The sequence below is a fragment of the Thunnus thynnus genome, chromosome 16 (assembly GCF_963924715.1).
Source record: "Thunnus thynnus chromosome 16, fThuThy2.1, whole genome shotgun sequence".
Lineage (NCBI taxonomy): Eukaryota > Metazoa > Chordata > Actinopteri > Scombriformes > Scombridae > Thunnus > Thunnus thynnus.
In genome coordinates this window covers 20,029,698-20,048,890 of record NC_089532.1, presented here as the reverse complement: position 1 = coordinate 20,048,890, position 19,193 = coordinate 20,029,698, and the positions used below count along the sequence as shown (strand labels likewise).

General features: G+C 43.0%; 1 protein-coding gene across 8 annotated transcripts in view; it reads left to right on the top strand.

Annotated features, from left to right (window-relative positions):
• The window catches only part of LOC137200397 (AT-rich interactive domain-containing protein 1B-like), a 208,700-nt gene that overhangs the window by 133,658 nt on the left and 55,849 nt on the right, over nt 1-19,193 (top strand). For all 8 annotated transcript variants that reach the window (XM_067615182.1, XM_067615183.1, XM_067615181.1 and 5 more), the window contains one exon: nt 18,284-18,584. In XM_067615182.1, coding sequence (XP_067471283.1) covers nt 18,284-18,584 — 301 coding nt within the window. The remainder of the gene's footprint in view (nt 1-18,283; nt 18,585-19,193) is intronic.

Genomic DNA, 19,193 nt, shown 5'->3' with positions numbered 1-19,193 from the left:
CAGTGGCGAGGCACAGGCTGCCTCTTCAAGGGCAATATCTGTCAAATGATTCCCCTGTGAAATTAAGACTGAGGCCATGAGAGAGGAGAGAGAGTGGAGAGGGGGTAGCAAGGAGGAGAAGGAGGGCTTGGTGGGGAGGGGAGAGGGGGGGGGGTCTGGATGCAGGAGGTGGAGGGTGAGGAGTAACAGAAAGAGATGTGATGGCGTGTGTGTGGGAGTTTATACAGTCAGGTGGAAGCTTTCCTCTTCTTCTCTCTTGTCACCGAACTCAATCTCATCTGACAGAAAATAATTAAAGCAGTTTAAAGATAGATCTGGCAGCGAGTCCCTTTGTCGCCTTTTTACATTTAAAAAAAAAAAACAAAAAAAAAACGGGACAATCCCAGAAATGAAAGGCTTGGGGAACAAGGAAGAGAGACAGAGAAGGAGAGGGAGACTCCTAAAAAAGGAGATTTTCTCTTGTCTTATAATGACCGTGGACTTGCGCTTGTGTGAAGATGCCTTTTTTGTGTGATGTGCGGGGTTGTGTTTACACAAATGGGTGAATTGAAACAGTGTTCATGTGAAGTGATTTACTACAAGCGTCATATAATCCCCTGTCAAAGAAAAATATCCCATTATAAAATGTTGGACACATACTATACACATTCTACAACAAAAAGAGAATATTTTAGGAAGACTGTAGTGCTATTATATGACATAAAACATCCATAAAGTGTATGATAATAATATGTTAATGATTTTCTTGCCTTTTTTTAGTTTTTCTAAATGTTATATGTTGCAGTAATTGCCCATTTAAAATACAGTTATGTCAGCTAGAATGAATCACTTTAGGAAACAGTCAGCAATGTTGCCTGATCCTGAACGCACCCCTCCTCTGTTGTTTATAGTTTGATCACATGCTCTCCTGTGCTCACAGCAAGCACAGCGCCATCTCCTGTCCAAACCCGCTATTACACCCCAGGCAACAATGGCCCTCTCTCTCCGTCCAACCAAACACTCTGTAAACTAGCAGCTCACGTGAACGCAGGCACTTTTCTCTCACTCTTCTCAAATAAAGTTTCAACTTTTTTTTTTTTTTTCTTTTTTTTTTTTTACACCTGCTTTGCATTTTTTCGGGTAATGAATTGCTTACATCTAATTATTCAACATCTCAATTATCAGAGCTGATAGCCTCACGGCACACCTCGAGAGCTTAAATTTACAGCCCTATTCTGTAAATGTCTAAAATGAAATTAACTTTTTACAAGGTGTCATCTGTGGCTTTTAAGTGGTGAAATTGAAGCCTCCCCCTCCCCCTCTACACACACACACGCACACACACACACACACACACACACACACACCTCATAATGAGAAGCCATTATTAGGCCGTGATTGGAGCCAGGGTGCCGATATTAAAAGTGGCAGGAGAGGCAATATCACCACAGTGTCTAATACCCTAGTAGATATGTCATATATTTTGAGACAGCTGCTCCGCTATTTATAATTAATAGCAATTTAGTCCCAGCAAAAATTGGAAGACAGCTAACAGAGGGATCTTGTTCTATTAAGTGCAGATTCAGAATCTATGTCAAAGTGACATTGTGCAGTTTTTGAGTGGGTGGTCTGGACTCAACAGGGCTTATATAAATACCACAAAGCCCATATGGTGTTATGTGTATTTTGCACAGAACACGATTTGCCTTTGATTCAGTACAAAAATAAGTGCAGTACAAACAAAAAAGAAATGAAGTTGGCCTCTAAAGACACATGAATAAAAATAATCTGTCTTTATTCTCGTGCCTCACAGTCATAAATCACTCCTTCCCAAATGACAGTCTTATACACGGCGTATTAGTGTGGCAAATGGCTCTATCTTATAATAGCAATGTAGCACATAGCAATATTATCTGCTGGGGAGTATTGTAGTGCATGTGTCTCAGCGCTGTGCCCTGGAGCGCTAGCCAGATTACACTGGCCCAGCGACAGTCTTATAATAAGACTCGCCCATTAAATCATATCAGCACTGCTTTTTATAGGCCAACACCTCAGCTACGACACTATGAAACTGTCTATCACACAGAAATGTGCGTGTCTGAATGTGTGTGTGTGTGTGTGTGTGAGGGAGAGATAGTGTGAGTGAAGGAGACTGTCTGGGAGGAGACGCGTGTGTGTTTTACCAAACGTTGCTGGCGTTTGAGCTGCTCGCCGCGGCATCTGACAGCGTTTCATCTTCTCCTTTTATTAGATCAGCCTCGCGCCGCTGTCACCTCTCCTTTCCCTGTGCTTACATCACACGCGCACGCACGCCCTTGCACACACACACAGCCCAGGCGACCATTGGCTCATGAGCTCCGCGAGGATGTTCTGGTTGGTTAGCCGGTCTCTGTTCCGTCAGGCCGGGTAGGGAGAGGGCATCCAGGACGACTTTCCAGCTCAAATCACAGTGTGAATATGCAAACTGGATAGTTGACTGATATGAAAGGTGCATCAAAATGAGTGTATGTTGTTGGCTTATTCATAGATAGGTATTAAGATGCATTCTTTAAATTTTATTTGATGTTCCAGCTGCCATGTGCCGCAATTCTCTCATCCTCCTCCTCATCACAGGAGGATGAGAGTTCACTCGGGGATGCCAAATGTTTCAACTCACAGATCACATGTTGTTGCATTAGGACAAAACATACAGTACAGCAGGATAAACCGGCCTATTAAAATGCTCAGACAGGTTTCTGGGTTTCTTAGAGAAAACATGACATTTCATCAAGCAGAACTCTGCTGTCTGTGGTGAAGGGGAATGCAGCAAAAGGGTATCTGTGGAAAAAAAAGTTTCACATGTCCTCAGGGCCTAGTGTGTGAATTTTGCAATTTGTATAATGAGTCACTGCTAAAATATTGAATTATATATTACAATGCCGACATATTTCTAAGATCAAAATGTCCCACATTAGAATCTTTGGATTCCATCCAAAATTGAGTTACTAAAATCAAATAAAAAGCAGTTAATCGTCAGTGTTGAAGATGTTTTAGCTGGCAGATCTTTTTCTCGGGACATGGTGGACACAACAAGAACAGAAGATTCAAATATCTGGTTTTGTCTTGACAAGCTTCCCCCATAAGTAGTTCTCTGTCTTGTCACCGCTGCTTCCCAAGCAGAGCTGTCATGTCACATTTGTCATCTCTGATGGATGACATTGGTATCTAGCATGGAAGAGTTAAAGAAACGGTCCCCACAGAAGATACAGCAGAGCAGCTCAAATTCTTTTGGACAAAGCAGATTGACGTGTTTTTGTTCATCATACTTTATTCGCTGCCTTCTGAGGGACGGTTTTGTGTTGGGTTGCATGTTTGAAGTGGCTTGCTCAATTGCAGCAGTGCAACAGTGAAGTTAATTCAGAAGACGCATGTGTGGGTTTGCTCTTCTTCTCTGACAGCTTTGTGATTTCTTTCCATATCCTCAATTTTTGATTTGCCTGTGTTGTCACTTTTCATGACACTTCGCTGTGTCTCGGTTTGTTATTTCTTTCAAATGTACTATCCGGATTATTCTGCAAATTACAGCACTTGCAACAAAAATGTGAATGGAAAGGAATTCTTGGAGCTGTATTATTTAGCAGAATCATACTCAAGCGTGCTCTTTAATTGTCAATAATTGTTAGGTTGCTGGTGAAATTGCATATGAATATCTATCAGCCTTCGAAAGTCACGTGCCTTCCCTAAAATAATCAGTTGATGATACATTTCCCAAATCCAGCCAACGGAATCAAATGATCCACGCGGTGGGATTTAATTGAAATGCGTAATTGCATTGTTATTCACGCTCGTTTTCATGCTAATGCACCACTCCATACATACTCCTTCCCTGTCATTTAGACGCACCGCCATACAGCGCACGTTTACACCGACACAGGCTGCGCACACATACAAATACACAGACAAAATCAACTGATAGACAGGAAGAGACACAGAAACACACATCCGCACTGACACTGGAACATGCTGCACATACAAAGCAATGTAGTGTACACACATAGACGGACAGGAAAACTGGCTGACAGGCAGGGAGACACACACACACACACACACATACACACACACAGCATCCCAAGGCCTCTCCACATCTCGGTTAATCCAAGCCGTCAGTCAGTGCTTCAGGGCCTGGATGCTGCCGTTTGATTGTAATTGCAAAAACCGGAGGCGGACGAGTGAGAGCCAGGGATGTCGATAGACTGGTGGAGGGACGGAGGGATAGATTCCTCCTGCCTACCCACAAGCCCCTGCTCAGCACGCTGTGTGACTTTGTGTCAGCAGTTTGTCTTGTGCATACCTAATGATGGCTCGTCGGAGGGGCGGGCTGGAGTCTGCTGCTGCTGCTGCTGCTGCTGCTGCTCTCGTTCGATCTCTTTTTTCCCTATATCCTCTGGTCTTCCGCTGAATCCCAAACAAATGAGATTTTGCTTGAGGTGGTATGCGGAGCAAGGCCTCTGTCTGTTTGTTAAGAAATCTCACAAGCCGTAAAGGACCCAAAGGTTTTTTTTTTTTTTTCCCCTCCTAAACTCCCCATTCTTCTCTTGCCCCCTCTCCCTTCATTCTGTCTCTTCCTGCAGCTCCGTCTGTCTTCTAATTTAAGTTGGAGGCCAGAATAACTCACGGTGAATTCTTTTAATGAAGAAACAGGGGGAGAGGGGGTGAGGGAGGGAGCGGGAAGAGGGAAAAAAGAGGAGAGAGGGAGACTGAGGAGGAGGAGGAGAGGGCAAGGGCATCCAGGCAGACTGAGCAGCAAGAAATTGGAGGAAAAAAAAAAAAAAAAAACAATAGACAAAGTGGGTTTGAAATGAAAAAAAAAAAAAAAACACAACAGCTTCTCCAATTAAGGAGAAGTTTTTTTGTTTTGTTTTGTTTCTTTGGTCATGGACAGTCAGTCACACTTGCTTTTGTTGAGTGTGTGATGAATTACACCCCTCCACTCCTTCTCTTCTGCCTTTGTTGTGGTGGAGCTCCAGCCGTTTGTACCTCCTACAATATCTTGCGCTGTGAATTCTCCATGCCTGTTTACCAACCAGGGTTCTTTTGAACTGGCATAGAGAAATGGCTTTTTGAAAAGTCTCTTTGATGGTGAGCCCAATTTGTTTTCACCGCTAAAAAGTTTGTTTGAACGCTCTGAAATGTGGGCTGACGTTGAAGCTAGGGCCTGTCCTGAGAGGGCTGCTGCCTCCCTGTGTGACTCTTTCAGTGTGTGAGCCTGTATGTGTGTGTGTGTGTGTGTGTGTCAATCCAGCTTGTGTGATTTGATTTAACGTCAAATGAAAATCACATTTATTGTTTATTATTCCATCAGTCCATTCTCTCTCTAATTGTCTACGTGTCTGTTGGTCTAAGTAAATACAAATCAATTTAATGGCGCCCATAAATGTGTGGAATAATAATGTAATTCTTAAATATAAATACTTATTTATGAATGTGTAAGGAAATTATCTTTTCTATTACACTTCTCTGCTGAAAGGTCTGTGGTCAGGGTGACAGATGATAGTGTTGCCAGCATATTTCAATGGAAAGTAGGTAACACATCCTCAGCAATTTGGCTGCCAATTTATGTAATACATTTTTTTTTTTTTTTTGCATAATGATTCATCGTAAATATTTGCATATCAAAACAATTTGTGTGAAGGATGGGAAAGAAAACAAATAGAGCAGAACACAATACAATTCTTTATACTTTCACAAGTCATTTGGAATGTAACATCCTGCCAAAACTGAAGCAGTGATGACAAAATATATACATGCATGTAATCTTTAATGTTGTATATTAATGACGTGTGTGTGTTTTCAGACGGTGGACAGGAAGAAGACGGGTTAGAAATGAATTATTACAATTAATATTATGATAATATGCCTTTTGTTACTTGTGAACATAACATAAACATTGGTGCTGGTGTACAGTTTTTCCTGTGAGTTGTAGTCACTTCTCTTCATCTTGAAACATGAATTTGCCATGTAAATGAAAAACTGGGGTCATCTGATAGGCTCCTATTAGTCCTGTGTGGCTCAGCATCTACTAACATCTGTAATTTGGGGTAATCATCTAATAACTTAACACGTAGATCAAACACATTGCTGCCGGAGACATTTAGCCAAACACAAATTGCATAAATCACATAAGTGTGCAGAAAGTTGGGGGGGGGGGGGGCTAACAATGCTGATCAGCGATCAGGCTTTCAAATTTTCCACATCCTCCAGCTGAAGGACACATTCAGAGTCAGACGTTAATTTTACAGGGGCAGTAATTCTTAGGATACACAGATCACAGCCAGATATCTCTCAGAATTCAACCAATCACATTATTGATCAGCGGCAAGGGGTTGATGGATTACTGAGGCAGACACACTGACAGGCGGCACGTCCAATGGGGGAAGAGTTTTGCATCGCACCGATCAAACCAGACCCTCAAACCAGACTCCCCCCCCTCCTCCTCCCCCCCACACTCACTCACCTCCCCTCCCTTCTTTTGATCAGATTCATTTTGACAGTGATGCATACGTCTCTGCAGCACAGGGCTGGCTGGCTGACAGGAAATGCCACAGATCCCCCGAGAATAGAGGAATGGGGGATTAAACAGAGAAAGACGACCCCTTTAAAAAAGGAGTAAAAAGGAAATCAATGTTTCCTCCCTTTGCGGACAGCGAGAGCTGTTTAAGGATGCTGCCACTCGTGTGTTTTCTGTAGTCTTTTGACTTCAAAAGAGGATTCTTTTGTTTGTGTTTTTGTTTTCTGCTTGGTCTCAGGTTAGTCTGGTCTTCCCCTCTCCTGCAACAGACAGAAGTCCTATGTGGAGGTTAAATCGAAACAAATCATTATTATCATCCCCTGCGCTGTCCTTGCTTCCCTCCTCATCCCCTCCCTCCAGTGCTTTACCTTCCTTTCTTTATTTCTTCCCACTTCTATCAAGGAGAAAGTGAATGGCACGCGTTTCATCTCTCCAAAGCGACAGTGGGCCTGAAACACCACAGAGGCAGCTCTGGCTAACACTAAACTGGATTGGGTAGAGTAAATACAAAGGCAAGAGAGAAAAGAAAGCAGCTAGGGAAACACAAAAGGATGGAGCTGCAGATGGGAACTAACCTTGCCTGGGTTTCTCTGATGTTCCTTTACACACACACACACATACACACACACACCTCCACCGCACCCATTACTGTCAACCCCTCTTTCTCTCTCTCTGTTTCTCTCTCAAGTCATCCTTTTATTTGTCATGTTCAGAGGACAGCACCAAAGCATCTGAGGAATGGGAGGTTACAGTGTATTAAAGGAAATGTTTCACAAAAATGGCCATTCCCCTTTCAGCTGGAAATACAGAGGCTATGCAGCTACCGTACTTCAAAGCTGCCCAGAAAACTTCCCATGAAACGACTTTGATTGTCTGCATCTAAAGGGGGCAAGCAGTGGATTTTCCCCCTGGTGTCCAGGCAGCCTTTCTCATGTTGTTCTTGGCTGTTCTTAATGTTGTGCTTTGTTGCTATGTAAAAGGAAGGGAATATGAATTTAATAGCTCTAACAGAAGAGTTGCAGGCAGACAAAAAAAAAACATGTTGCTCCACAATCATGTTTGTTGATAGGAAATAAACAAATTCGGAGGGAAATCGGAACATCGCATTGCCTGTGAAGAATTCGTCCCTACGTTTACCAGAAAATCTGATACTTTTAGCAGATGTACAGAGTGATTTCTGGCATTAAAAATAAAATTCATTATTGACATTAGTGATCTTGAACCCTTGAATCTCGCTTACAAAGCAGCAACACTGAAGAGGATGTCATTATTCATGTTTTTTTTTAAATGGCGAGCAATTAACATTTGATAACGTTTGAGAATGAATGTCACTCTGGAATGAAACCCGTCATTCATGTATCACTTTGTATGCTATTAAAAGTCCCTTACTGACCCATTTTGATGAAAGAAAATAGAAATAATGTGTCTGAGGCGAATAGAGTGAGGAAGCCAGTACGTGCAAATTAGTGAGCAGAAGGGGCAGCAGAAAGGAGGAGGACAGAGCATTAGAGGAAGACCAGAGAGAAGTTAGACTGGTTGTTTGGATGTGTTAGTTTGAAGTGAAGAGGCTGCAGTCGGGTGGACTGTCTCCCTGACACGTGCACACATACACTCACACGCATACATCCAACCCCACACACAACCTCTCCCCCCCCCCCCCCTCCCCTCGCTCCTCCGATGGCCCTGTCGGTGTGCCAGGGCGGGTGATTACTGACGCTCTCCACCAATTATGGGCTGATTATTCCGCCGCGCTCTAATTGACTGGGGAGATATGCAAATGGCTGTCATTTGGGATGATAAAGGATGCGGGTGCTGGATGCCCCCTGCATTATTTAGCCTCGGCTGTACGCAGCGTGAAGGATGTGGCGTGCGCTTTAATTGCTGAGGAGAGAGAGGTTAAGCTGAACGAGCAGCTGAATTAGAAATGAGGAATTTGGGCCCTTTATTTATTTCTTTATTTTGCTCCTCTCCTTCCGTCTCGCTCTCTCTCACACACACCCACATTATACACACTATCGCGCACTTTATGTCATGCGTTGTTTTTTCACTTCTCTCTTGGGTGAGTGGAGAGGTGAGGAGGGGGTGGGTGGATGGCAGGATGTCATGCTGGAATGCCATAAATAAAAACATTAGCGGAACCAATACGTGCAGAACAAATAGGGTGAGTGTGAGTGTGTGTGTGTGAGTTGGCGTAAGGGGAGGCAGTGAGTGGTCGGCTTGTGCATTAAAAACTAAAGTGTGAAGAACCTTTGCGGACTAATGAAAAAAAGTTTCAACAGCTCAGACAATAAGCGGGCTCGGCCTGTCTCCCATGCCTCGGAAAAGCTGCCACTTTAAATGAAAGCAAATTTAAATACACACTTCTATGCAGAATACCAATGACCTAACTCGCCAAGTGAGGGGTTGGACTAGTGGGCGGGTGGAGATGGAGTTTGCAGCATCTTCAACTTCAATACCTGTGGGTACAAAGAGGGCCAACCTCCATGTTTATGTAGACTAGGTTGGTTGTTCGAGTCACTTTACTGTCATTGTTGTTGGTGCAGAAAACAGTAAGGGAGGGGGGGGGGGCATTAAGTGAATAGAGCCTGCTGGCTAAGAACTCCTAGCTGATACAGCTTGGCATATTATCAAGGGGAATCGGAGTGAAACTCCAACACTAATCCCTCTCGTTTGGAGACAAGCAGCGCCAGATTTGGGCGTCTTTAACAGCTTAGGGGTAATAGGGCCTCCAATGTCCCTTTCAAAGTGGCCCGCCCCATATCTCCACATTACGAGAGGCTTAAGAGCCGGGGCAGTTATCACTCAGTGAGCCCCCTATCTTACAACAAGCAATAATTGCTAATACGGTGGAGTTACTGTTAGTATTATCACCAGATTTACTGAATTTATTGGAATCCTTAGTCAGGTGTCCACACGACTGTTTGACCCTCTCGCCTGACAACAGGACCACTCTGAGTTATTCCACCAAGTGCTGGTGGTGAAAAATGAAGAGCGCTTTCTTTTCCTCTTATCGAGATACTGCGGTATTATCAAGAGATTGTCTGGGCTTTGTGAAGTGTGCAAAAGCAGAATTGAAAAGAAAAGCACAATTGCTTTTCTGTGCCACTGTGGCTGTCCTCCTCACAACTTTGGGAAGCCCTGAACAGTTTGTTCTTAGGCTGCTTTTGTTCCAGATAACAAAACAGAGAGCAAAAATACAATCTAAAAGAATGTAACCTTCCAGAAAGTGTAGAGTTTTTCAAATAATTCCTCTCTAATCATAAACTGCTGTCGGTTCAAACCAACATTTGTGCACATTTGTGTCCTTTGTATACCTGTCTACATGCTATTATATTTCTCTGCGCAGAAACTACAGCAACTGTTCATTTTTACACTTTTTCAAGTGTGTTGAATTTGAAAAAAAGCACAAAGGTGGTCTTGTGTAGCTCAGTTGACACATCATGGAAGTAGCACTAACACTTACAGTACTATAAAGGCCTCAGCGTGCTTCAAACAAAGTACTTGTGGGATCATCAAAAAGCATCTGAGACCCCCTTTCTGACCGCAGAACCAAGGGCGCTGTGTCCAACAATTTTTGTAACTTTCTGAAACACATAATCCGACAATCACGCCTACTGTACCCAATGATTAGACCAATGTGTGCAAGTGAGAAAGAAAGACGGCATTTGAAATTATCTCTCAAACTCAAAATCAAACTTGTCATCCTTCACACAACTACCTCCATCACTTTTGGTGTGTACAAGTGAGTGCAACACCATGAATTCCTTGGAGAGACTATCTACATGTGCACACCATTATCCCCATTTGTAGGATTGCTTGCAACAAAAGGACAAAGACACCGAATTTGGTCACTGAACTGGTGGTCAATATCCTGCTGAAGTAGATAAACCTACACTTAAACCTGCTTGGAGAATGGTATTATGTAATCTAACCTAATGTACTGACATAACATTCTTAATAGTGTTGATATGTCCTGACTGCTGCCAGTGCAAGGTCACCCTGTTGCATGTCTGAGTTGTTGCACACATGAAGATTGTGTGTACAAGCAAGTGCAACACCATGAATGGCTTCGAGGAGAGACTGGCTAAAAGTGCACACCATTGCATTGACAGACAGCCTGAGACTTCCATAATGTCTCCTACATTGACAACCTTAACCTTTTCTGGGAATACAGGCAACTGTTCAGAGATGATGGCCTATATCCAAATGTTCCAGGAGCTAAAATGCTGTCTGCAGACTTACTGCCCACCCACATGTAGCTCCATCGGGCAGCCAAAACACTCAAACTCCCTCTTCAATCACTTAGTAATAAGTCTTTTATTGTTAATTAATTTTATTGTTTCTAATAATCTGGACTTCTTCATGATTACTGAGACTTGGCTGTCACCAGGGGACACTGTTCCCCTGATTGAGGCCACGCCCCCTGATTTTGCATATTCTAGCATTCCCAGGTCTTCTGGAAGAGGGGGTGGTCTAGCTGTATTTTATAAGTTAGTCTTAAGTGCCATCCTGTTACTTTTGGTAATTTTATTTCCCTTGAAGTGTTTCTTAACCACTGGCCCTGCCACCTTACTCTGCACCTTAATTTATAGGCCTCCTAAATCTGCTTTTATCTATTGTTATGCCTTAATATGACAGGGTGCTTATTCTTGGTGATTTTAATATTCATGTATGTTATCTTTCCCATTCCCTCACATCATTTTTTAGATCTTATTGACTCTTTTAACCTTAGTCAATCTGTTAAAGGGGCCACACATTCTAAAGGTCACACGACCAGATTTGGTTCTCTCATCCAGTCTCTCTCTCGAGTGTCTTAATTTGGTGGACATGCTGGTAACTCACCATAAAGCTGTTGTTTTTAAAGTTCCACCACAGTTCTCTATTCTTAGTCTCTACCTTACAACACATTTCTCAATGATGGTTCTGTAGCTAAATTCTGTAATGCTTTTAATTCATCTTCCTTTAATTCCACTTTATTTCCTCTCAATCCAGATGCTCTGTTAAATTCATTTAACGATCAGTGCCTATCCATCCTCGACCTAATTGCACCGTTTAAGACGAGAAAACAAAAATCAAATAACCTTCCCTGGTTGAACGATCACACTCGAGCACTAAAAAGACTCTGTAGAAAATCTGAACATCATTGGAAGGTAAACATGTCTGAAATAGCTCACAACACCCTTAAAAACCAAATGTTAACTTATCAGAAAGCAGTTAAGGATGCGAGATTGGCCTATTTCTCTGAATTAATATCCAGAGATCACCACAATCCTAAAGTTCTATTTAGGGTAATTGATTCAGTTATTAACGGTCCCTCCACTTCTCTTTCTGTACCTGACTGTGAGCTGTCCGACAAATTTCTCACTCATTTTATTAATGAGGTGGAGAGTATCGGGTCTTAAATCCAGCCTGATCCTTGCATTCTTTCTGCAATTTACAATTTACAATTTACAATCTCATTTAGCAGACACTTTTATCCAAAGCGACGTACATCTGAGAGCTCCTTCAGCCCATCAAGTGGAGAGGTTTTAGTAATTCACTACCATCTTTTAAATCTCTTCTTAAAACTTTTCTCTTTGTAAAAACTTGGAAATGTTTGATATTTGCTTTTATTTCTTTGATGCTATTCATTTTATTGTCTCTGCTTTCTTTTTATCTACCTTGTCTGGTTTTATTTTCTTTTTGTAAAGCACTTTGTAACATTGTTAAGAAAAGTGCTATATAAATAAAGTTTATAATTATTATTATAACAGTGCATTTTTAAAGAGGAGGAGGCAGTGTGATACAGTCAAAAGGAGGCCTTGAAAGCAGCCTTTTGGCCCCTCCTTCAAGTATTGTCAGTTGGAACAGGTGTGAACAGGTTTATCTTTAAACATGGATGGAAGACACATTATATAACATTATGTTTGTTTCAAGTATACTGAACCCATAAGCTGCTTTTGGTGGCAGCAGTTTGGAGCAGTTTGAGCCTGTATAGTTAGTGGTCAGTATCCTGCTGAAGTAGATAAACCTACACTCAGACCTGCTTAGAGCTTGGTGTTATGTAATGTAACCTAATGTACTTACATATTTTTCTCAGTACGGTTGATATATGCTGACTGCTGCCAGTGCAAGGTCACTCTATTACATGCCTGACTTGTTGCACACATGAAGATAGTGTGCTACCTGTGGTAGTCATGGGCAGACTTAAATAAGAGACAGTTGAAGACTTTAGGGTACTTGAGACAGGAACATTTAGCATCCAAGCTCATGGCAGAAGACAGTGGTCCATGGGTTGCATGCTAAGATATATTTGAGTGCCTGGCTGGGTGCTAGTCTAAAGCCCACGTGGGTTTTTGGTGAGCCGGAAGCATGCCAAACATCTCCCCTTGGTTTGCAAAGAGTGCCCTTGTCTGTATTTGGAGTCTCTCTGTCTTGTGCCTCTTCTCCTCACTAAAGATTTCACTCAAAGACCCTCAGGAGGTGGCAGAGACTCTGCTTGAGAATTCTTATCTCCACACACATACTCTCATGCATACACATATGCCACTTTGCGCACAAACACACACATTATCTAGCAAAGACATACCCTGTCAAGGCATGTTCGTGCAGTCCTTCACACACTAAACAAAACCAAAGGAGTTGTGTGGATGAAATGTGTGTTAACAAGGACATTTTGATCAGCATTTCATAGTTGAGCAGTTAAATCATCATATTTTCTATCAATTCTCATCATCATCACCAATTATCATCATCATTCCAGCCTTGGTAGACATTGCAGCTGATTGACATCAAAGAAGGAAATTATGGTGTGGGAGTTGTGTTAAATCTCCCTCCACTAAGTCTCTCTCTTTCTCTCATTTCTCTTCTTTCTGTACTTAATAGCACTTATTGAAGGGTATTACAGTTGCTGCTCTACATGGGGCATCGTATTAAAACCCTCTTTTACACATACACACACACACACATTCAGCAGTCCATTTGGAATCATTTGCATGGCATTTCATTTGGATTTTGCCTCAATCGACGGTTTGGGGGGAGGATAAAAAAAAAAAAAAACATCTTTGTGTAATAGCATTTCCTCTTAGTCTCCAGTGCGCCATAAAGATAGAAAGCACAGCGGCCGGAGCCGATAAATGAGTGTAATGCTGCCATGAGCAGACCTGTCCCTCAGGCCTACAAACGATAGCTATTGGAGTTAATTACAGTTTACATCATCATATTTACCCAGAGAAGAGAAACAGAGAATAAAACTCGCCTCTGAGCCCACTGATGTGTTATTTCTGTATACACTGTACCACAGTGAAGTGGAGCATTATCGTCGCTATGTGTAACATTATACTGGATTTTATTCTTGACCCATGAAAACACAGGTCTGTGGAGACATATAAGCATCATTAAAAACATAAATACCGTAAGAAAAGTACGTACAAAAATAGCAGTAGTAGCCAATACATCGTACCCATATATTTTCATGCTATACATGCACTGTAAATGAGCACAGACATACACACATGTGGCAACTTGCACACATTCAGGACAACAAGACACCCATACAGCCCCCTGACATTAACCACTGCTGTGCCCACTTGTGGGTGCTCAGGTGGAGACTGGGAGGGATAACGAGCACGGGGGCATGTTTGAACCAGAGGGTAGATCCTGAGAATACAGGATGTTCTAGTTTCTCTTGGGCAAGCTTGTCTGTGATATTTCCACTTCCACCCTAATACAATGAGAGTGAATAGAATTCCATCTGTGTTGCTCACAGCATTGAAAAATGACATTTAAAAAATTCAACAGCAACATCTCTTTTCCAGAAACAGAAATAGTCCCCATAAAAAAACAGTTGACAGCTGTTCTGCGGGTTATCCCGAGTAAAAAGGGACACAGTTTCGAAGGAAATGTTGCTGCTGAATTTTTTAAATGTCATTGTTCAATGCTGCAAGCACCAGAAATAAAATTCCATTTACATCCACTATATTAGGGTGGATGTATTTTTACTTTGTGGTAAAAAAGTGACATTATTATGTGATGAAGTGACATTACTCCTCTCAGAGAGAATTTTATATGGTCAGAATCAAATAAATGAAACCTGTCAGTCAAATGTCAAGGTGAATAATTGCTGCTGAGTTTATAAAAATCTGTGAAGCAAAGTCCATATTTTAGTTCTCTGCTGTTTCAAACCAGATGGGAGGTTGTTTGAGTGTCACCGCTCACAGTGCTCCGTTGCTGTGTTTGAGTTTGTGTTTCAGGCTCTAGTTAGCTTGCTAACCATCTGGTGCAGAGCCCTCAGCCATACTATCCCTCTGACTGGGGCAGACAGAGAGAGACAGAAAAATAGATATGTGGGTGTGTGGGTGGGTGTGTGTGTGTGCGTGTGTGTGTGTGTGTGCATGTGTGAGAGAGACAAGGAGAGAGAGAGAAGTAGCCAGTTTCTCCAGTCGTTCTCTTTTCCTGTAGCCCACAAGGAGCTGCAGCCATTGGCTCCTCCCTGTCTAGACAGAGCACCACTTTCACACACACACACTCTCTCACACACACGCTTGGTGCCTTCTACCATAGCAACTTTGATTAATTCCCTGTGTGTGGTAAGAGGAGACAACATCAGCACCATGGTCAGGGGAAAAAGGCCCACAGTTTGCTGGATGTGACAGCTCCCTGCTTCACACTGATGCCGTATATCCTGCTGGTGTGTGTGTGTGTGTGTGTGTGTGTGTGTGTGTGTGTGTGTGTGTGCGTGAGTGTGTGGGTGTGTGAGAGTTAGAGCAGGTCAGTAGTATGAGTGAGGGATGGGATGGGGAGTGTGTAGCCTCATCTGTCCCCTCGGCCACATCAGTACTCAAGCATGTCTCGCTGTGACAGCCCAGCAGCCTGTCTGCCTGTCACACAAACACACACCCACACACACACACACACACATACACAGACACACTAAAGGAGAGAGTGCAGGCAGGCGCCAACACCAGCGAGGTGAAGGGTCACGAGCGACTGCCTCTCCAATGTTGTGTGAAATGTGTAGACGGCAGTCTCGGCCCATTATGTGCGTATATGCGACTGTATGTGTGTGTGTCTTGAGGCGGGCGGGGGGCATCTCAAAGTAACTGGTTATTATCACCTCAATATTTTTCTTATTATGACAATTACATGCTCCAGGAGCGAATTAAGCGATACAGGACGCCAAGCGGGAGTGGTTGACAGCTATTTGGAGACTCAATGCACAGAGCAATTTGCAGCCCTGAGCCAAACAAATTGGATTTGGGCCACTTTGGATTGGGGCCCCAGATTGTTGGGCGTTTGGATCCTCCAACCGCATGCCTGCCTGGCTGGTTAGCTGGCTGGCTGGCTTCGATTCTTTACACATGACTATATAGTAGACAGTTAGCCAGGTAACACAACGCTCTGTGGCCCTTGACAAGGATTAAGTGTACATGCGGAGGAAGGGCGTATGTGTTCATAAATGAATTATGCCGATTGTGAAATGACTTTTTTACGGTAGTGTTTCAGCAACCATAATGGGGTATTTACAAATGACATTTAGTCTACGGGTGTTAAGGTTTACCACCCTTTCATGTTATATAGTGCTGCTACTATTTTGGTCTTGGGCCACACAGCTGTGCTCAAGTGTGTGTATAATCCAAATGAGCCTAACAGCCTCTAAACGAATTACTGGTACGCATTTTCCCACCCTTAAACTGCCACTGGAAGAGCTGGCAACTGCACCCAATTAGGTGAAATGCAATTATTCCCATCCATTCACACGATTAGCCTGTGGGTTAACAACCTAGCTGTGCGTCAGGCTAGCTCTCGGTATTTCGGAAAAGCCATCGCCATGGTTACACCAGCTCTCATGGTAACCCCAGTGTGTCAAATGGCACGCAGCCGGTCGGTTGAAAATAACATTCAGCCCTATTGGTGGAGGCAGCGTATTACATCACTCAGCTCAGACTACTGGGGGACTCGATTGGCTGAGACAGGGAATGGTACCAGGGGTGAGAAAGAGAGACAGGAAAGCGAGTGGCCCATGTGCTCAGTGGAGCGAGGGTAGATAATGCCAGGCAACAGACTGGCAGGCTGGCAGAGTGGGTGGGCACTCGCAGCAGCATGATGGAAAACAAAGGCTTTGTGTGTCACCGTTGAGAGCGCATTAAGCAAAACAAGCAGCCATGGATCAACTGTTCCACATGGGGGACACATAGCAGGGAGATGGAAGATGCTTGTCTGACTTTTTATGCGGTGTAACGCGGTGCTAGGGTAATGAGAAAAAGTACAGTGTTTGCCTGCTGTTGACATAGAAGTGACAATATGACAGAGCTGAATCAATTCAAAACAAATCCTTTGTTTTGAGTCACAGCCAGTGCATTCAAGAATTGCAGGGTTTGACAAATATTTCTTATGTTGATTCCACTAGTTTTAGATTGAAATTTTTTTTTTTGCAATATTCAATATCTTATATATATTCTTATATATTTAACCATTCCTGTATGAAAGAGATTCCAAACTCTGTGTTGTAGAATCTACATATTGAAGCCTGAAGCCTGAATTATTGTGTTTCTGTTAAACATGTTTCTTATGTCAGAATTAGAATAAAGTTAGAATTACATAGAAGTTAACACTATAACAAAAAAAGTGAAAAAAAAAGTCATATACTATGGGTATACATGTGTACATATGCACACACAATTATAACAGCATTTGTTTGATACTTTTGGAAGTGCACAGTTGGTGTAATTTAGATTTTGAGACCCTATAGTAAAAGCTCTAGGTGACTCACAAACAGACAAGACACATATCTGTCTGTGGTGACAGTAATGGGTGCACAAGGCTCAGGTGGGACAGGCGCGAAGGGTCAACAGGCCTGGTATAGAAGGTAGGATCAGCCGGCATACACCCGCAACTCTTCCCCTTCTTCCCCAAGTGGGCACCAGCCAGGAAACCGGGGTTACTCACAGGTGACTTCCTCCATATTCAGCTACAGCTGGGGCACAGCCGCTAGTCTGAGAATGTGTGTGTGTGTGTGTGTGTTTGTGTGTAATGTGTGGTTACAGGGCAGCCATCACTTCGCATCACATCTGGCCTTCTCTTTACTTCTACCACTGCCTCTCTTCCATCTTTCGTACTCCTCTCACTCACTCCCACACTCAACACTTTTATGCAGTGAGTATTCTGTCAGCAGTATTGGTGGGGATTCCCTGGAATCAGTTCAGAAGGGGGAGGACACACACACACACACACACACACACATACACACAAATACACAGTCGTCCTCTCACCACAGGGAATGAAAACTGTAATGTGAACTCACCCTTGGTCTGAATGAAAGCCCATTACAATTCATTTTCACCACAGCAGCAAGTGTACGGTTGTGGCTTCTTCTGTGTGTAATGTTCTTGCTCCTCTGCTGTATTAACCGCTGTCACTAAGACTGTGGAAACTTTATCTCAGTCATTACAGAAGGTCACAGAAAAGTCAAACACTGTGCACACGCAGAATAATAGTTTAAACTACTAACCAGTAATGCGTGTAGTGATAGCATTGGTAATATATTGAAACTTTGCTTTCACTTTTATATATTATACAATCAGTTGTTTCAGCCAAACAATCATATTTCAACCATGCTGAAATGTTTGCAGTAGTATACTGTTTTATCATGATATATTTAGCGGTAAAATTTTGTGCTTGCTTGAGCTTACTTTTGAATTCGCCACCTGCTGCACGTCGCCTCTCATCCAATGCTTGGTTGAGCTTCATAAATACTCACTGTAAATCCTTCTGTTCCAGGATCTGTCTGGCTCGATTGATGACCTCCCCACAGGGACAGAGTCTGGTCTGGGCTCAACCGTCAACACCGGCGGTTCCTCCAGCAGCAGCAGTAGTAGCCAAGGGGAGCAAGGAGGTGCCAGTAACCAGGGACAGTCCCCCTTCTCCCCCCACGCCTCCCCACACCTCCACAGCCAGAGGAGCGGGCCCTCTCCCTCCCCCGTGGGCTCGCCTGCAGGCTCCACTCAGTCCCAGCAGTCCCGATCAGGCTCTGGGCCCATCTCTCCTGCCAGTGGACCCTCTGCCAACACCACCGCACCAGGTAGAGTTCCCATCAGTTCCTCTAAAAGTATGCTCACATGCATCATGATAATCTGATTTCAGCTTGATGAAAGGTGCAACTTGTAGCGTTCTAACTTTATTAGTTTAATCACCACAAACAAACAAGACAAGCACTGAGAAGATTTGCAGCCTGAACCAGACACTACACTGCATTTTACATCGTGTACCACCATGTTGTATTCCCTGGGAAATTGGCAAAATTGCTTTACAGCTTAAAGGGAAATTGCTTTGTGCCATCAAACAAGGAGCTGCTGTTTGAAAGCAAATTAGACAGTCAGTGATGTCACATCAGGTGTATTACCTTTGACAGCTAATGAAAAATAGCTTCTGTGACATCACCAATTGGGGCGTGGCCAGACCCATGTGATTCCGTGTTGATAACCTCTTTGAAAATAATATTTTACGTGTCTTTGAGGGAGAACCATTAGTAAACTTGTTGCTGCTGTAAGCATTTTGCAGTTATCACACCTATATTTCTGCTTGACCTTTCCATTTATTTTGCTATTTAAAGACCCAAGCCTGATTTCATTTGTTTTTTAAATATGTGCATTTAAAGAGGATTTTAAAAAGGTCATGAGAAAAACTTACC